Source organism: Podarcis gaigeae (genome assembly GCF_964106915.1).
Source record: "Podarcis gaigeae genome assembly, chromosome: 1".
In the NCBI taxonomy this organism is placed as follows: Eukaryota; Metazoa; Chordata; class Lepidosauria; order Squamata; family Lacertidae; genus Podarcis; species Podarcis gaigeae.
The window spans coordinates 61,196,883-61,215,485 of NC_139678.1; the positions used below are offsets into that span (position 1 = coordinate 61,196,883).

The 18,603-nt window shown below is 42.2% G+C and overlaps 1 protein-coding gene and 1 long non-coding RNA gene across 12 annotated transcripts in view; one reads left to right on the plus strand and one right to left on the minus strand.

The window, feature by feature from the left end:
• Nucleotides 1–17,056, plus strand: part of ANO5 (anoctamin 5) — a 68,982-nt gene extending 51,926 nt beyond the window's left edge. For all 11 annotated transcript variants that reach the window (XM_083749985.1, XM_083749986.1, XM_083749992.1 and 8 more), the window contains 5 exons: nucleotides 51–181; nucleotides 2,590–2,795; nucleotides 4,522–4,703; nucleotides 9,367–9,472; nucleotides 10,542–17,056. In XM_083749985.1, coding sequence (XP_083606111.1) covers nucleotides 51–181; nucleotides 2,590–2,795; nucleotides 4,522–4,703; nucleotides 9,367–9,472; nucleotides 10,542–10,766 — 850 coding nt within the window. In that variant the 3' untranslated portion in view covers nucleotides 10,767–17,056. The remainder of the gene's footprint in view (nucleotides 1–50; nucleotides 182–2,589; nucleotides 2,796–4,521; nucleotides 4,704–9,366; nucleotides 9,473–10,541) is intronic.
• LOC310851363 overlaps nucleotides 1–18,603 on the minus strand; it is a 690,313-nt gene that overhangs the window by 11,347 nt on the left and 660,363 nt on the right. The gene's annotated exons all lie outside the window — the stretch shown is intronic.

Here is an 18,603-nt window from a genome sequence, read left to right on the forward strand (position 1 = left end):
CTTTTATGCAACCTGCCCCATCCTGTGTTTTCTGTTACCCCAACCCACAGCTGGATCCGGAATTGGTGGGGCCGTCGGAAAGCCAGTAGCAGTCCTGAGAATTTATACAGTCGATGGGAGCAGGACCATGATCTGCAGAACTTTGGAGCCTTGGGCCTATTCTATGAGTACTTGGAAATGGGTAAGCACAAGGAATGGTTATAAAATACCTCTGTATAGAGCTTTTTAAGTTTCTGACAGCTGCTTTTCTTCTGTGCAATTGAATGGAGCTAATACATATTCCTCAGTTGATGTCTCTTGGCTGAAAGACTATGTGAACTAATAGTACTACATATACACCTGTAGATGCATTTGCAGTGGTTGTCTGTCCCCTAGGAATAGGGACCTGTCAAACCTTTTCATTGTAAAGCACCTTATATATAGATGGCACTATATAAACAGTAACAACTTCTGGCTGCCAAGTTGTGAAGTATTGGAAAAGAATCAACTTCTTGGGTACAAAATGTAGAATATCCATTAAAAAAAATATTCTAAAATTTTGCTGCAGTGTACAACAATAATTACGTTGCTTTTAGTGAGCTTTCAGCACAGACTTCATGTGGCTTAAACCCCTGCCTTATCTGAACACAGCAGTATCTGCAGTTTGACCCATTCTGTACAGTGAAAGACATGAACTTTCTGCTGTCACAATGTGCTACCACATAAACAGAGCATGACTACTGAGAGCAGAAGATAAGAAGCCAACAGCTGTTGTGATTTCACAGAGCAGCCAACAGATGGCATATGGTAGCTTGCAAGAAAATCTGTTCTAAAATAGTGCTGTTATGGCTGCTACATTGTGTTTTGTGTGCTAGCCTTTAAGAAACTAAAAGCAGACGCTGATTTGAGTTGGCATTCATTGCAGTAATGAATAAAGTATGTTTTGGGTTTTCTCTTTATCTGAAAGCACCATAGAGCGAAATATTTTTTTATTTATTGTGGACCATACAGGCATCTCCCCACTTTCCCATGTTCTAAATAGAATCATACCAGGAAATGGCGGGAGAGAGTCCTCATTGCTCATGAGGAGACCCTCACAGAGCCCAAAGAGGACATCAGTGAGGGCGGAGGAAGCCCCAAAGAGACTTGAGACACAGCTGGGTTTTGTTTAGGCTGCTCAGCCTCCCCATGCATCTTCCAGCCTCCATCTGGCCCCAGAGCTTCTACACTAGTTGAAGAGAGAGTTGTATTGAGAGAGAGCATGAGAGGGAGCTAGAAAGCATGGAAAAATGAGCATTTCGAGGCATTTTAGAGGGTGCTTCCCACTTTATGCAATTTCACTTATGTGCATGATGGCCCAGAACATAACCCCTGCGTAAGTGGGGGGGGGACACCTGTATTACCAAATGAAAATTTAAAGCTGGGGGGCAGAGAAGATTATAGTGTAAAGGCAAATATGCATTCTATTATTCAGTTTTAAGACCCCATCCTATTCTCACTGGGCAGCTTGTCAGATCGTAGCCCCTTCTTCCCCATTTAAAATTTTATTACCTTGTAAAATGCCCTTCTCTCCCATCCATGCTCACTTTGACAGCCATGGAGAGGAGTGACTTGCAAGGAAATAAAGTCTCAATGAAGCTGTAGCGGCCAGTGTGGTGGCTTAGGTAGGGCACCACTGCCCTCCCAGCACCAAACTAGGCACTGTGCAGGCACATAATGGCAACAGCAGTGGGCTGGGTCCACTGCATAGCACCATGCTCCTAGCCTCTCTCCGTCCTGTAAGTGCCAGCAACATACTGTGTTTGGAAGCTGGGAGAGCATTGATGGCTGCCACACCAGCCACTACTGCCATGAAGGCTTTTAGGCCAGGGATGGGGATGGAACACAGCTAAAGTCACACAAACTCTTGGTTTATCATTTAGTGTGATTACCATGCCAACAGTATGCATGGCACTTACAGAGACCCTGCCCTGAGGAGCTTACAATCTAAATTCAGTCAAGGGAAATCAACCAAGAAAAGGGAAGAAAGTGGAGGCAGAGAGAAAGACTATGCCATTGCTTTGATCATGCATGCTTAAGATTGACTGCAGACTATGGTAGGTCATGAGAACTAAGGAGTGGGGAACATGTGCTCTTCCAGATGTTGTTGGACTCCAGCTCCCATAAACCCCAGTCGGTGTGGCCTATGGTCAGGTATGATGGGAGCTGTAGTCCAGCAACATCTGGAAGGTTGTTGGCTTCCAGCCTGTGAGTGAAAGACTTGAAGGAAGAGGTAGAATTTCCTTTTCTGTGTTAGGGTTTTTCTTCTTCAGGGAAAATATTTTCAGTCTTATTCTGGAATAGATCTCTTCATCTTCAGGTCTCTGTATTATTTTTCTTAATAAATAACTACCATTTTTTCTGAATTAAGTCCTTAAATGTAAAAACAGGCTTACTTTTTCCCCAGGAATACTTGCTACATTTGTTTTGATTCATACCATGTACTTGCATCCACAGCTGCACACAAATATTCTGATATGTATGTTTACTATTCACAATTAATTCAAATGTAAATTCTCTAAGGTTTCATTCAGATGTTTTCCTTTATTTCTCTCTCTCCTTTTCATGTAGTTATCCAGTTTGGATTTATCACTTTATTTGTGGCCTCTTTTCCTTTGGCTCCACTACTTGCTCTGATGAACAATATCCTGGAAATTCGAGTTGATTCTTGGAAGCTTACAACACAGTTTAGAAGGCCAGTGGCAGCCAAAGCCCATAGCATAGGAGTCTGGCAAGAAATTCTGAATGGGATGGCTATCTTGTCTGTTGTCACAAATGTAAGTTGTGTGTGTGTGTGTGTGTGTGTGTGTGTGCGTGTATGATTTCTTAGTTTACAAAAATATGTGCATTGTCTGTTTTTTCAAGTTGTGTTTTCTACAGATCCGTTTCATTTGTTGTGAGACATTAGTGTTGCATGCAGTATTAGGTTGGGAAGAAAAGAGGGGGAGGGGGACAGTGAGTAGAGTGGTGTGGTAATGCTTCTATTCTTGTACTCAGTGTATGTGTGGGGTTTTGTGTCAGTGTCACTTGTGTGGGTTCGCTTTCTATTTGCCTGTTATATTTCCTTGGTGGTGAGAGAGATTGGGGGAAATTCTTTTTGGATATAAGGGGGATGTTGAAACACATGGCCTCAGATTTTGCAATGTTTAATTGTTGGCCCGACACCATTGCAAATGTGTTGAGTTCTTTGGTTAGGGTGGTTGCTGTGTTATGGGGTCTGGTGTTGTGATCATCAGGTCTTCTGCAAAGTGCCCTAATTTATAGGTTCTGTCTTTTATTTCCACTCCCTTGATGTCTGTGGCTGCTTGGATTCGGTTTGCTAGAGGTTCCAGAGCCAAGATTAATAGGAAGGAAGACAGTGGGCATCCTTGTTTTGTGCCTCTTTGACTTGCTATTGTATTAGAGTCCATACAGCTGGTCCTGCATTTTGCTGAGGCTTGGGTGTACGTAAAAATTTGTAAGCTAATTGGAAGGTGTATGGTAGTACACATTGTTTTAAAGCTCATGTCTTACTTCAGGGATCCTGGGAACCGAAGCTCTAAGAAGGTGCTAATTGGTGCACTCCAACATAATCACTTTTTTTCTAAGGGAAATTGTAATATGTAAAGCACAGGACCCCGATTCAGCTAAAGTTAGTTCCATTAAAATTAGTGGAATAAATTGATGGTTTTCGACCTGACCTTCGCAGAAGTGTGAATGGCAAAGCATCCATAGTGGTGCCTTCATTGTGGACCATGCTTTGTCAGGTTAGATTTCAGGGCAGCACTAAACATAAAAGATCAATGTAATGAAATACAAAAACAAAGATAAAAGCAGCAGATGAAAGCTTTAAAATGAACTATTAAATGATTGCTCAATTAAATCAATTAAAATGTGCTATTGCCTAGCATTTAAATGATTGCACCTTCCTCTTTGGGAAGGATGCTTTATAACCACTGCCAAGAAAGCCCTCTCCTCTGAAGGTATTGTCATACTCCAGATGGAAGAGGTACATGGAAGAGAGCCTTGGCAGAGGATCATAGAGCACTGGCAGATCAATAATGGGTCCAGTTAAGTTTACCAGTTGTACATCCAGGTTTCCTTCAGCATCAGAGGCTCTGAATGCTAGGTGCTGTGGAATAGGAACAGGCAAGTGCTCTTGTCTTACTTGTGGGCTTCACGTAGCCATCTGATAGACCACTGTGGGAAATGGGTTGCTGGACTAGGTAGGGTTTTCATCTGATAAATCACCATTGTTCTTATGTTTTTACATATATCAATAAATAGACACTTTTCAATCCCTGTTTCAATGGAGCTCGAAGTGGCATACCTGGTTTTTCTTCTTCTCCGATATCCTCACAACATTCTTGTGAAGTAGCTTAGGCTGAGAAAGAGTGGCTTAAGGTCAGCTGGTGACCTTCGTATCTGTGCATGGATTAGTATTCAAAGGTAGATACATTGTTCATTTCTTTGCATTTCCTGTGAATGAAACATTTAACATATAATCCAACTTCTTTCTTGCAGGCATTTATTGTTGCCTTCACATCTGATATGATCCCTCGATTGGTATATTATTATGCCTACTCTATGGATCCTTCTTCACCCATGTCTGGATACATTAATGACAGCCTCTCCATATTTCAAACCTCAGATTTTCCTGATAAAAACAGGCCTGACATAAACCCAGAAAACTTTTCCACTTGCAGGTTAGTTGCAATTAACCCCTTTTACATGTCTGTTTGTTTGTGTGTGTGTGTGTGTGTGTGTGTGTGTGTTTTGCAGCAGATTTATGTAATAAATCAGTTATATTGGTCTTGATCATTAAATTCTTCTCCTTACTGTTGCCTTCTATAAGATGAAATGAGGGGCCCTTTAGTCATCAGAATAAGACATTTGCTTTATTATAGGAGTTTTAGGGAATGTAATTTGATGTCATCTTGAAGGCAAGATGTAATTGTGGCAATATTACCAGTACGGTAGTAGGAAAAAAAGAACAAATGTAGCCCAAAGGACAGAAGTAAGGAAGTGTAAAGACTACAACCTTTCATTGCCTTATTCTCACTTTTAAATTTAAAGTAATTTCACTCTAGAAGTAGATGTGATAATGATAATGATAATGATGATGATGATGATAATGATAATAATAATAATGATTATTATTATTATTATTATTATTTGTACCCAGCCAGATGGGCGGCTTCCATAGAAACCAAAAATACACTAAAATATCACAGATTAAAAACTTCCCTGAACAGGGCTGCCTTAAGATGTCTTCTGAATGTCAGGTAGTTATTTATCGCTTTGACATCTGATGGGAGGGCTTTCCACAGGGCAGGCGCGACTACCAAGAAGGCCCTCTGCCTGGTACCCTGTAGCTTTGCTTCTCGCAATGAGGGAACCGCCAGAAGGCCCTTGGTGCTGGACCTCAGCGTCCGGGCAGAACAATGGGGGTGGAGACGCTCCTTTAGGTATACTGGGCCGAGGCCGTTTAGGGCTTTAAAGGTCAACACCAGCACTTTGAATTGTGCTCGGAAACATACTGGGAGCCAATGTAGGTCTTTCAAGACCGGTGTTATGTGGTCTCGGCGGCCGCCCCCAGTCACCAGTCTAGCTGCCGCATTCTGGATTAGTTGTAGTTTCCGAGCCACCTTCAAAGGTAGCCCCACGTAGAGCGCATTGCAGTAGTCCAAGCGGGAGATAACCAGGGCATGCACCACTCTGGTGAGACAGTCCGCGGGCAGGTAGGGTCTCAGCCTGCGTACCAGGTGGAGTTGGTAAACAGCTGCCCTGGATACAGAATTGACCTGCGCCTCCATGGACAGCTGTGAGTCCAAAATGACTCCCAGGCTGCGCACCTGGTCCTTCAGGGGCACAGTTACCCTATTCAGGACCAGGGAGTCCTCCACACCAGCCCGCCCCTGTCCCCCCAAAACAGTACTTCTGTCTTGTCAGGATTCAACCTCAATCCATCAGCCGCCATCCATCCTCCAACTGCCTCCAGACACTCACACAGGACCTTCACCGCCTTCACTGTTTCTGATTTGAAAGAGAGGTAGAGCTGGGTATCATCTGCATATTGATGGACACCCAGTCCAAACCCCCTGATGATCTCTCCCAGCGGCTTCATATAGATGTTAAAAAGCATGGGGGAGAGGACAGAACCCTGAGGCACCCCACAAGTGAGGGCCCAGGGGTCTGTACACTCATCCCCCACCACCACTTTCTGAACCCGGCCCAGGAGGAAGGAGCAAAACCACTGCATAACAGTGCCCCCAGCTCCCAGCCCCTCTAGACGGTCCAGAAGGATGTCATGGTCGATGGTATCAAACGCCGCTGAGAGATCCAGCAGAACTAGGAAACAACTCTCACCTTTGTCCCTAGCTCGCCGGAGATCATCAACCAGCGCGACCAAGGCAGTTTCAGTCCCATGATGAGGCCTGAATCCCGATTAGAAGGGATCCAAATGGTCCGCATCCTCCAGGTGTGCCTGGAGTTGTTCAGCAACCACGCGCTCAATCACCTTGCCCAAGAATGGCAGATTTGAGACTGGGCGATAGTTGGCCATACTGGCCGGGTCTAAAGATGGTTTTTTGAGAAGCGGTTTAATGACCGCCTCTTTCAGCGGATCTGGGAATGTTCCCTCACAGAGGGAAGCATTCACCACCCCGCAGAGCCCATCGCCCAGCCCTTCCCGGCTTGCTTTTATTGGCCAGGATGGGCAAGGATCAAGGAGACAGGTGGTTGGTTTCACGCGTCCAAGCAGCCTTTCCACATCCTCAGGGGTAACGGATTAAAATTGATTCCATGCAACTTGACCAGACAGAGCTCTAGCAATCTCCCGCCCCAGCCCTGCTCCCACGGTGGTGTCTAGCTCCTTCCGAATATGAGTGATTTTATCTGCAAAAAACTTTGCAAAATCGTTGCAGGAGATCTTGGGGTCTTTACAAGGCCCCAGTGGTAAAGGTGGTTCCGTTAAATTGCGAACCACCTGAAAGAGTCTCCTGCTACTATTTTCTGCAGATGCAATAGAGGCAGTGAAGAAAGTCTTCGCCGTCGCTATCGCCACTTGGTAGGCTCGACGTTGAGCTCTAACCTGTGTCCGGTCAGATTCGGAGTGAGTTTTTTGCCACCGACGCTCTAGCCGTCTCAGCGATTGTTTCATCGCCCTCAGCTCCGAAGAAAACCATGGGGCTGTCCGGGCTCCATGCAATCGGAGAGGGCGCTTCGGAGCCAGACAGTCGATAGCCCTGGTTAACTCCGCATTCCAGCGGGCCACCAGGGAATCAGCTGAAAGGCCATCAACATGGGATAAAGCATCCCCTACCACTCTCTGGAAACCATTTGGATCCATTAAGTGGCAGGGGCGGACCAACCGAATTGGTCCCACCTCCCTGCAGAGGGGAAGGGTCGCGGAGAAGTCCAGTTGCACCAGGAAGTGATCTGACCATGGCACTTCTTTTGTTTCACCTTTACTTAGTGTCAGATCACCCACGTCACTAGAGGTGAACACCAGGTCTAAGGCATGTCCATGACTATGCGTTGGGCCAAACTTATTCAGGGACAGCCCCATGGAGGCCATGCTTTCCATGAAGTCCCGAACAGCCCCTTGTAAGGTCGTGTCGGCATGGATGTTAAAATCCCCTAGGACAACCAAACTAGGTGTCTCCAGGAGAAAATCCGCCACGACCTGAAGCAGTTCAGACAGGGAATCCTTGGTGCAGCGGGGAGGTCAGTACACCAAAAGGAATCCTGTACTGCCCCTATTGCCCAACTTCCAGAACATGCACTCAGAGACCTGGATCTTCCCAGTAGGACGCCTGGTGCAAGCTAGTGACTTCCTAAAAATCACTGCAACCCCCCCCTCCCCGCCCACATGACCTGGGTTGCTGTGCATAAGAGAAACCTGGTGGGCAAGCAGCGGCAAGGACAGGCCCATCTGCTTCCTCCAACCAGGTCTCTGTCACACATGCCAGGTCAAATCCTCCATCCACAATCAGGTCGTGGATGGCAGTGGTTTTTTTCATCATTGACCTGGCATTACACAGCAACGCCTTCAGGTCATGTAGGTTTCCCCCGTTGATTCCAGTATCCATCCGGTCAAGGCCAGACCCGGAGGCAGGGATAGTCTTCAAACAACGACTAAACCTGCCTCCTCAGTAATGACACGGTCTGGTCTTAGCGTAACTCCGCCTCCTGCCCATGATCACCGAGATCGGATGCTGATCATGGTGTCTCTGCAACCCCATATTGGCAACCCCCCTGCCACCTTTCTCAGTAACATGTTATGCGGGTCAGGAAAAGCTAAAATAAATAAATAAATGATGTGATGTCACCTGCTTCTCTAACATGTCACTAGGGGAAGAGGGGGCCCACAACACAGAACTACAGTTTTCAGTAGCTCTGTGATTGTCTCACCTGGAGAGGTGACCTAAAATAAAATGCATATATCAGAGTTTGGAGAAAGGGGAGTTGTATCACATGGAGACTTTTACAGTCTCCTTTAAAAGAAGACTCATATGTAATCGGCTAGGAATGGATTCAACATTTTGTTTTATCCAGTGCTACCTCTATGACATTCCTGATAACCCTATTCCCTGTTGAGTGCACCTCTTGGAATGGGGCTACTATAACACACAAGATTCCACATGGCTTTTCACTACAAGGTGCCTACAGAATCATTTCTTATGCAAAGGGGCATCATGGCTGTAAAAGACTACACATTTAGCTTTACCCTGGAGCTTATGTAATTCCTCCTGGCCCCCAGTGTGCTTACAGATACCTTCTGGAAGAGGGAGCCGTTTTTGTCAATGGAAGGTGTTGCTCATGGGGGGCCAGGAGGACTCACATTGCCTCAGGGGTGGGGCTATACACGCAGCGCTCTTTATATCTGTGCTATCCATTTGTGTGAGTTGCATGTGAAGAGGACTGTTCCTGTTGGCTATAAATGAGCCATGGAAATCTACAGTAGAAGTGAAGGACATGTTCCCCTTAAAGCCCAAGGCTTCTGTATGTACTATTTAAGCTTTAGTGCTTTGTTTGAAGAACTTTCCTACATCACGTCTTGTTTTACGTTTCTGTTCCCTGATTTATGCTCTTCCATGATCTACCTAGCCAAACATCACCTTATGAAAGCTGAAAGCTCTGCTAGCATGTGCTCTACAGTTTGCTTTTGCTACGAAAGAGCAAACGAGGGACACTGAACCAGTTACAAGAGCCATGTCCTGAAAAGAAATAAATAAAGCAAAACATTAAGATCAGGATCAAAAGGCTTCTTAAGTGACAGGTGTATTTGAATGTAAATGCCACTGAGCTTGTAATCTGTCTGCCTTTGAATGTGGCCCTTCACCTTTACATGTTTGTATTCAACAGGTACAGGGACTATCGATATCCACCAGACCATGAGAGGAAATATGCACACACAATGCAGTTCTGGCACATCCTGGCTGCCAAGATGGCTTTTATCATTATTATGGAGGTAAGTTGTTCCCTTGCCTCTTGTAATTGATTCAGTGTAGAGTGTCAGTGTAGAGTTACTGCAGTTTTGATGAGGGTACAAAATTATCTTGTTGTGATTCATGGAATTGTAGCTTTAAAAGAAAGGTAACAACAAAACGGGACGCAGGTGGCGCTGTGGGTTAAAGCCTCAGCGCCTAGGACTTGCCGATCGAAAGGTCGGCGGTTCGAATCCCTGCGGCGGGGTGCGCTCCCGCTGCTCGGTCCCAGCGCCTGCCAACCTAGCAGTTCGAAAGCACCTCCGGGTGCAAGTAGATAAATAGGGACCGCTTTCTAGCGGGAAGGTAAACGGCGTTTCCGTGTGCAGCTCTGGCTCGCCAGAGCAGCGATGTCACGCTGGCCACGTGACCCGGAAGTGTCTCCGGACAGCGCTGGCCCCTGGCCTCTTAAGTGAGATGGGCGCACAACCCCAGAGTCTGTCAAGACTGGCCCGTATGGGCAGGGGTACCTTTACCTTTACCTTTAACAACAAAACACAAAGGATTTACAAGTTGCAAACAGAAATCCAGAATCGAATACCATTTGCATATATGCAGATTATAAAAGAATTGCAGAATTTTGCAAGCTTTACTGCAAACAACCCTCTGTTGTTTTGCCTCCCAAAAGTTTGTGCTATTTATCTAAATGCATCCCAAGCTGATGAAATTAGTGTGCATGGCATGCTATTGTTGATCCCCCCCCCCCAAAAACCCCCCTTTGTAGCCACAACTTTAAGGTGTAGGACAGGCTTCCTCAACCTCGGCCCTCCAGATGTTTTTGGTCTACAACTCCCATGATCCCTAGCTAGCAGAACCAGTGGTCAGGGATGATGGGAATTGTAGTCTCAAAACATCTGGAGGGCCGAGGTTGAGGAAGCCTGGTGTAGGAAGATATCATCACTTTGCAAAACCATCTTTCTCAGAGCTCAAGCCTATAAAAGTCTGCATTGCAAATGTTTAGGACAGGGAATAACAACTGTTTGATGAAATACCTTGCCTCCATAGTTCTTTGCATACATCTTCCTATTTTTGCATTGTTCCCCTGCCTTGCAGCATGTTGTTTTCATTGTCAAATTCTTTGTGGCTTGGATGATTCCTGATGTCCCGGCTGAAGTGAAAGCCAAAATAAAGCGTGAGAAGTACTTAACTCAGAAAATCTTGCATGAGTATGAACTCAATAAACTCAAGCAGAAGCTGTGTGAAAACAGGACCACCGCCAGCATGGAAAAGGAAGTCATTGCCACCGAAGGGAGAGTGGAGTTATCAGAAGTCATGTAACTTGAGGAACAGCTGACTGTGAAATTCCAGCCTGTGAAAATTGGTTGTCCAATCTGAGACGAGCAGTTCAATATGCGTGAAAGCTTCTCTTTTGGTTCTAACAATTTTACTGAAGCAAGTGGAGAGAATCAACATGGATTTCCTGCTGGCCAATCAACAAGCTACGTACCTTTGCTGCTGTGGAACCTTGAAAAATGAATCTGCTCATGACACTGCTGAAATGCCTTGCCTTTCTAAGACTGTATGTTTCTCATTACTAGAATTGTCTTAAGTGTGTTATAGCGAAAAGTTCATAATGTTCCACATTTGCAGTCACAGTTCTTGGAAAGTGTGGCAATGGCGTCCTGAATGAAGCTCAGGAAGTTCCTCCCTCACCCAGCCTATATTTAATTAGTATCGTTATTAGTTGATAAGGCCAAGAATTTGGTGTGTTGTCCTTCAGTTGTTGCACTGTCAACTGATGATGCTAGAGCCTAAACGGAATTCTGTATCATTTCATCATGCTCTTCAAGTGATATTAAAGCACTCCACAGACTCCGGTGGGGATGCTGTGGCTGTGGATTTCATGCATCATCTTGGTAGGACTAACCAAGCTTCAAGGCCCCTTCCAACCTATGGCTCTATAGTTCAATCCTATTTTTGTTTGCCTGTTCTCAGAGTTGGGGAAACTGGGATCTGAACTGCCAATATGCTAGTCATAGTTAACCTTGTTAAGGCAGAAGGGGCTTAGTGCAGGAAGTACACAAATGTTTGGGGAGCCTTTACTGTAACATCAGACAAACAAAAAACTAAATTGGATGCCTTACTTAGAGAAGTACTAATCTGTATTTGTCTGATAGGTGGCACTGGCTATTCAAAAGCATGTACTTTTCACACATTGGCCTTGATCATGCATTACTTTGGAACATTACTTGGAAAATCTTTCACATATCACGTGTGCATTTCTGCCGCACAAACCTGTACCTTTCAGTACCTTTTGAGGTGGGTTATTTTGTAGGTTATTTTTAAGGCACAGATAACATATTTGTAGATTTAACAGTTCAGTAACTATAGTGACCTAACAAAAATTAAAACCCACAGTTACGTTTTCATAAGTAATTTCTATGCTTAATAATTTTCATCAGCCATATTTTCTCCAAAATAGTAAGGGAAGTTTAAGGAATTATACCTCAGAGTTCCTAAAATAAAATAAAATAATTTTCTATTCTTACATGATTAGTGAGAGTTAGAAAGATGACCAGATTCTTCCTAAAATTAGTATGATATTGAATTGGAAATATACTTTATCAAGACCAGATCCACTGAGGTAATCTGGAGTTTTACCTGTGATTGTAGTAGTATTATTTGGGATCTGAAGTCATTATCTCTGAAATTTTTAAAAATGATTTCATATTTTTCAAAACCCCTGAGTAAATTATCTACAGGGATAAATTGTAAACAAAGCCATTTCTTGTGAATATGCCTTAATACTAGATCTCTGTGTTTGTACAGAATATCTATTCATAATATTTAATGAATGAGAGGTTATGTACATTAATGTAGCCAAATCCGCAATGCTTAGAAATAATGGTTTTTTTAAATGTTGCTAAGAAGAGAAACAGTTCCTTTTTTTTTGTCTTGAGACAATTTTGCAAATTTATAAAGTTTATGTAGTGTAAACTGTGCATGTAGACTTAGCTAGAAGGTGTTACAGGCAGTGTTTTGTTATATAATTTTAAGTTCTTACAAGTATTTTTGAAGTTTTGCTACATTTTTATACTCGAGTTTGCCCCACACTGCATAGTGCCTTATTTACATGCACTTGTGAAGGAAAAAAAGATGTGAAAATGCTAGTAGTGTAAGTTATGTAGCATAATGTATCTTATCAATGAATTCACAGGTATTATGAAAGTATCAGCTTTCAAACTCAGTCTTGTGCATTAGTACCTGGTCAGGAGCAAGTTTTGCAAAACTTCCAAGGTGTTTTGCTCAATGCAATACGAACCTTGAGAAACACTTGCTGAATTCTGAATTCACTAAACATGAAGCATGTTGGACATTAAGTACTTGCACTTTGAAGCTTATTCTTGACTGTTAAGTATTGGAACAAATATCCCAGGCTGTGTCTGGCATGTGAGCTAAAGATTATGCTGTTTTATACATTTGTGTGCTTCGGTTTCATTTCTTATGGCAAAAGAGCAAATTATCTACTTTGAAACACTATGGTAAAAGATCCCAATCAATGAAGGAACAGTACTCATATCCTTGGCAAAGAAAAGAGCTAGATGAATGGGCAAAATGCCCAGATTAGATTCATAGTATCTGTTTCAAAAAAACGAAACAAGAAAAGAATGGTGCTTATAGCAAATAAGAAAATTATACAGATATTGGGTAACAAACAAGAAGGTTATGCAGATATTAGGGGTGTGCAACGGCTCCAGGAATAGAACAACGAGAATTGCAGGGTTTGGGGATTTCCTCCTTTTTTTCATTGACACATGATATCAGTAACTTCCCCCAAATCAGATAGGGCCCTCTCCTGGGGTTCTGTTGCTCTGTTTCTTTGCTTTTCTGTGCTGTATAATTCAATGTTTGCATTTATAATAGCATGGTTTGCATAACACAGTAAGCCAAAACTATGCAGACCCCCAAAGAGGAACTTGCAGCCACTTTGCTCCTCAATTGTCTTCTTTGCTCAGTCAGAAAGAAAGGCTGTTGTGAAGCTGCAAATGTTAAAATAATGTTCAGGTAAGAATATGCACCACTTGGCTATCACTTAATTGTTTTATGGTAAGAAAGAGACAAACTCCCGTTTCCCTGCACTTATCCAGTAGAGCGTTATGGAGGAAAGTGAAGTCCTTTAATTCTCCCACAATAAAAGTCCCTGGACCTCTTTGTCTGCAATTTGGCAGATTTAATCTCTCTGATGGAGCTCCTGGGCGTGTAAATTTCATCCATTTTGGTCAAAGGTGGGAGGAAGGTTTTTAGATTCACTTTAGATTCCCCATTATAGTAAATCGGGAGCACGCAGCTTCATTTTATACAGAGCAGCTCTGAACCGAAAAAAACAAACAAACAGATTGAAGCAAACAGAGCACAGAATGACTTAGAAGCAGATTGTAAGTTTTTAAAATGTACAAAGCAAATCTTAGAGCCTATGCACACCCCATATTTAATGGGCTGTTCCAGCAGAGAGGTCTGCAGGAAAAACCAAGGTGCTAAGGGTGCTGTCTGCAGAATGTAAGTTGTTAGCCCAATTTGTATTTATTGAACCTAATTTCAAAGGTTTCCATGCTCAGAGACAGGGTTTCGGTCACCATTGCCCTACTGCCCATTCAATGCTTTGTGCATATATTATAAGGGTCTGTGCATAACCTATGGGGTTTTGAAGAGAGTTTGGAGAGTGGTGTGACAAAAAGTATTTAGCACCAGACTGAATTTAGCATCCTCCTCAAATTTTGAATCAAAACCTTTCTGACATCTTGAAACGGTCTGGCTTACATTTTCTTTCTTTCTATTTGTGATGTGCTCAGTTTGCTAAGATACTGTCATCCCCCCCCCCCGAAATGATGTACAGTTAAGACAAATAATATTATATAGTGTATATTAGATATGCCAAAGATACATTGCAGTCACCAAAAAAATCTACATATTTAGCCAAAAACACTTTCTCATCGTTTGAGCATAAACACTCTGCTGCTTATTTATAAGTGTTCTTGTAAATATAAATGGAGGATTTGCGATAGATTCATATTTAAAATATGTTTGTGTTAGTGTATAATGAACTGCAGTGGTTGTAAAACAGGCAGCAAACAGTGCAAATCAAGTCCAACAAATCACAGTTCTGCTTGACAAAAAATGCCATCCGTGTCAAACTTAAATGTATTAACAAATTAAATGTGTGGGTTTTTTAGCTTGCCACACTAGTTATTTTAAATTGTGTAGAATCTTTTATAATGAACACTGAGCTGCAGAGTGACTTGGCACAGATGTAAATGAAATAAGTGGCTGTAGTTGCACAGTACCTTGGGTTGCGTTTTGTCAAGTCCAGTTGAGATGAAGATTACACAAACAGCTTTGTCTGCTGTTATTATGCGCTCTACCCATTGCTGCCAGAGCAATGAGAGGGGTTAAATTTTTAAGAAGTGGCATGTTTACTTATGTAACTCTGACCTGTCATTTGAGGAGACTGTGGGGCAAGCCCTGAATGTCTGCAAGGATATCAACAGAACAGAACTTCTGGCAACTTCTGGTACACAGGCGACCAGCCATCTTTACAACTGCATTGAGTCTATGATTTTGTAGTTCCTGGCAGGGAGCAAAAACACAAGATACTTTAAGCCCCTGGTGGGCAACTGTACCCATGGAAGGTTTTATTTGTAAATCTGGAACATTGGGATGGCATCCTCTGTTCTGTATTTATATGCAATTCCCTTTTAACCAATTCCAAGTATTGTTTTAGTATTGTTGGATCAAATTCCAGACATTTTAATTTGTAGGCTATGACTTCTAGGCAAAAATATGTAGATAAAGCCTCTTTGTGCTTAGCTCAATCTGTAAGGAAACCTCATTTTGCTCAGTGGGACTTATTCTTAAAAATATGCACAGGACTGCAGCTTTAAGTGCCCATGCATGATACATTTTGAGTCACAGTTTGTTAAACTTGTACAAACTAAGCTCTCACTCAAGGAGAATTATATCAGTTGTAGTCTCAGTGGCAGCAGTGCTTTTTGCATTCTAGCAACCTTTTCAATAGATACTTTTATACTAGTCCACTGAAAAAGCCAAGTTACCAAGTACTGTTGTGGTGTTATATTTTCAGTTAATTCATATGCAAGCACTGGACCCTTGTGCCTTGTAACAACACTTACTAAGGAATGGTGTTGTGCATGTTTGCCTCTATGCCCTTGCTTCTGACAGAGAACTGTAAGTGGTCTAGCACTACCCCATCTGAGTTTTTGAATTGTGCATAACACTCCTGTCTTAGAGTTTTTGAATTGTGCATCATGTATTGTGCATCTGTTTACCTGTGTAATTTTTTTTTAACCTTTCCGTATCCCTGTCTTATCATTGTCTAGTCTTCTGTTGCATATGGATTATATGCCGTCTTGTGTATACTGGTGGATGAATCCAATGATTATATTTGTAAATTGTTGGTTTATGCATACTGAATCATGGTATATAAATGTCCTGTGATGCCTTTAAGGACTACAAACTTTTATTTATGCTTTTAAAGTAGAAGTTGTGATTTCAAAAATTGCTTTAAATTTTCTTGTGACAACAAACATTCAAGTTTCTTTCCCAATTCTGTGCTGTGCAGTTCTGTACTCAGAAGTAAGTCCCTTTGATTTCAATAAAAAAATCTCTCTTTTAAGAAATACATACAGAATTGCTGCCTTGAGCCCCACTCCAGATATGCACATCAGTGGGTTGAATTCAAGCTTGAGTGTAAGAGCATCTGCCTGCCTGCATCATCTGAATAGTTGGTGCTTTCAGGAGGGGGCTAGAAAGGTGAAGAATTTGAGATTCAATTCTCCCACACTCCTAAGCAAGTAATTGGTATTAAACTTGCTTCATGTTTGTCTTACGCAGTACAGTCCCAAATCACTAACCACAACTATGTAAAGTGTTCTGCTTAATGCAGTATCCTTTTGTGGACAATGGTCCCATTCCAAACAGACATACCTGCAAACATTGAATCAAGCAGTCAGTTACGCTATAATACATACAAACCTTAACTTAGCAGAGCAGAGATCTAACTCCATTTTTTAACCCATCAAGGCTCTGGTAGTGCAATAGGCATATCAGCATGCCTCCCATAATGTCAAAATTGGGTGAAATGAAGAGTACCATATCCTTTCACTCTTATTGTTCGTAATGAGAGGATTTTCAGTGCTGGTGGTTGACTGTGATCAGGGACCCCCCCCCCCACTCCCTACTTTGCTTATTACAGAGAATTAGTCTGCTTTAAGTTTCTAAGTGAACATTTACTAGATGGTTTTTATTAGGCTTTCAGTGCAATTTGTTGATGTTGCCAATTTTAAGCTAAATTTGGGGGTCTGGGATGTTTGCCTGGTAGTCTAAGTTTATTCAAATTGTGTCTCATAAACTGATATCTATGGTTAGATGGTTGATCATCAAGCTGATATGTGCAATACTGGGATCTTAAAAAAAAAATCAGCTAACTGATGATGGCATTTAAAAGGTGTCTGCAAATAGTGTGTTGCTTGTTTTGTAAATACATTGTTACATGTATTCAACTGATTCTGTGAAAAGTTGACTGTTAATAAAAGGTTTTGTTTACATCCATAGTTCTGTGCAGTTTACCCTATCAGCTGTGTTGCATGCAAGACCATTGTTACTGCTGTGGGGGTTGGAATATTGGGAGATGGAAGTTAGGCACAGCAATGCCTTGTCTCAAAGGGTAGATGAAACTGAATTCCACACCAGTCCAGAAATGGGGAAAACTTGTCTTCATCAAAGGAAAGAAGTGTGTCCTATACAGGAACCAAAGCTGTATAAAGGCTGACAATTGACTTCTCTATATTTTATGCCAATTAATATATTTACAGCACCATGTAGGAAATAAGTTTCCTTCAACTCCTTTCCCAAAACCTACTATGGGCACCATGCCCAGAGATTCTCCTTCCATCCCAAACCTTGCCCTATAATACAGGCATTGTGGCCTCTGCAGTTCACCTTCATAACAGCAAATTGCCTTACTTCTACTTGCGGTAGCACAGGGTTACCGCATCACAGTGTACTCAGGTGGTTTTCTTTCATTGTTCTCTCCAGCATCAGCTTCCATTTAAAGAGCCGGGGAAATCAGTTAATGCCAGAGAGAAGGAGGAAGGAAAATGGAGAAAGGACACTCTGTTCTACTGAGGAACTATAACTGAATGACAGCCCTGTGTCTGGAATAAAAGGCAGAGTGAGCTGGAAGGGAGAAATTGCCACTTGCAGCATACCTGTAGTACCTTTGAGAAATGGCAGATGCTGTGCTAGTATTTCAGAATCTATATGCATCAGAAAAAGAACAAAAATCAACAATGTAGTACTTTAAGGGCTGAAAACCTACAAAGAAAGTAGTATTAGGCCTGTGTGGATTTCAATTTATTGTTAAGATCATTTTTTTAAGCCTTCCATTTCCCCATGATTCAAGGAATATAAGAAATGATCTAAATGAATTGCACAACATGGATGTTACTTTAAATATATGCTAATGAAATTCGATCAAAGACTTATACAGGACCTGTAGGTGAAGTTGATGTAGTTTAAAAGATGTTGAATCAATATTAGATGAATTAAAGTAATGGTCCTCCAATTAGAGAAAGAGATTAAGTACATTGTGTTTAACGAGAACTGCAAATCGCATTTACAGCAAAACACTGAATTTTTATATGGTGCAGAGGTTGATTCTGTTTTTATTCTTTAATACGCAATTCCTGGACCAGATTATCTCTATGTTGTATTTCATTTTATTGCCTTTACAAGCAAAATTCATTGTAGAATGTCTGTAATCAGGAATTTTCACATTTTCATTTCCTGGTTTCATTTCTGTCATAAACTTTATCACTGTATACTGGCAGATTCCACAAATAAGAATTAGAAAACAAAACAAGATCATAGGTATCTTAATGCATATATGCTTGTTACCTGTTCACTCCCACTGTTCTTTTCCGGAATCCCAGAGGCTGTCTGTCACAACTTACCTCATCCATGATAAAGAATGGTGATGACTTTCCCTAGGAATAGGTAAGACAAAAGCAGGAAGCATTTGAATTGTCTTGCCACCACAGGGGAGTTCATGAAGTCTTATATGGTGTTTTTCTTCAAGGGACTTCACAGTTGCCCACAA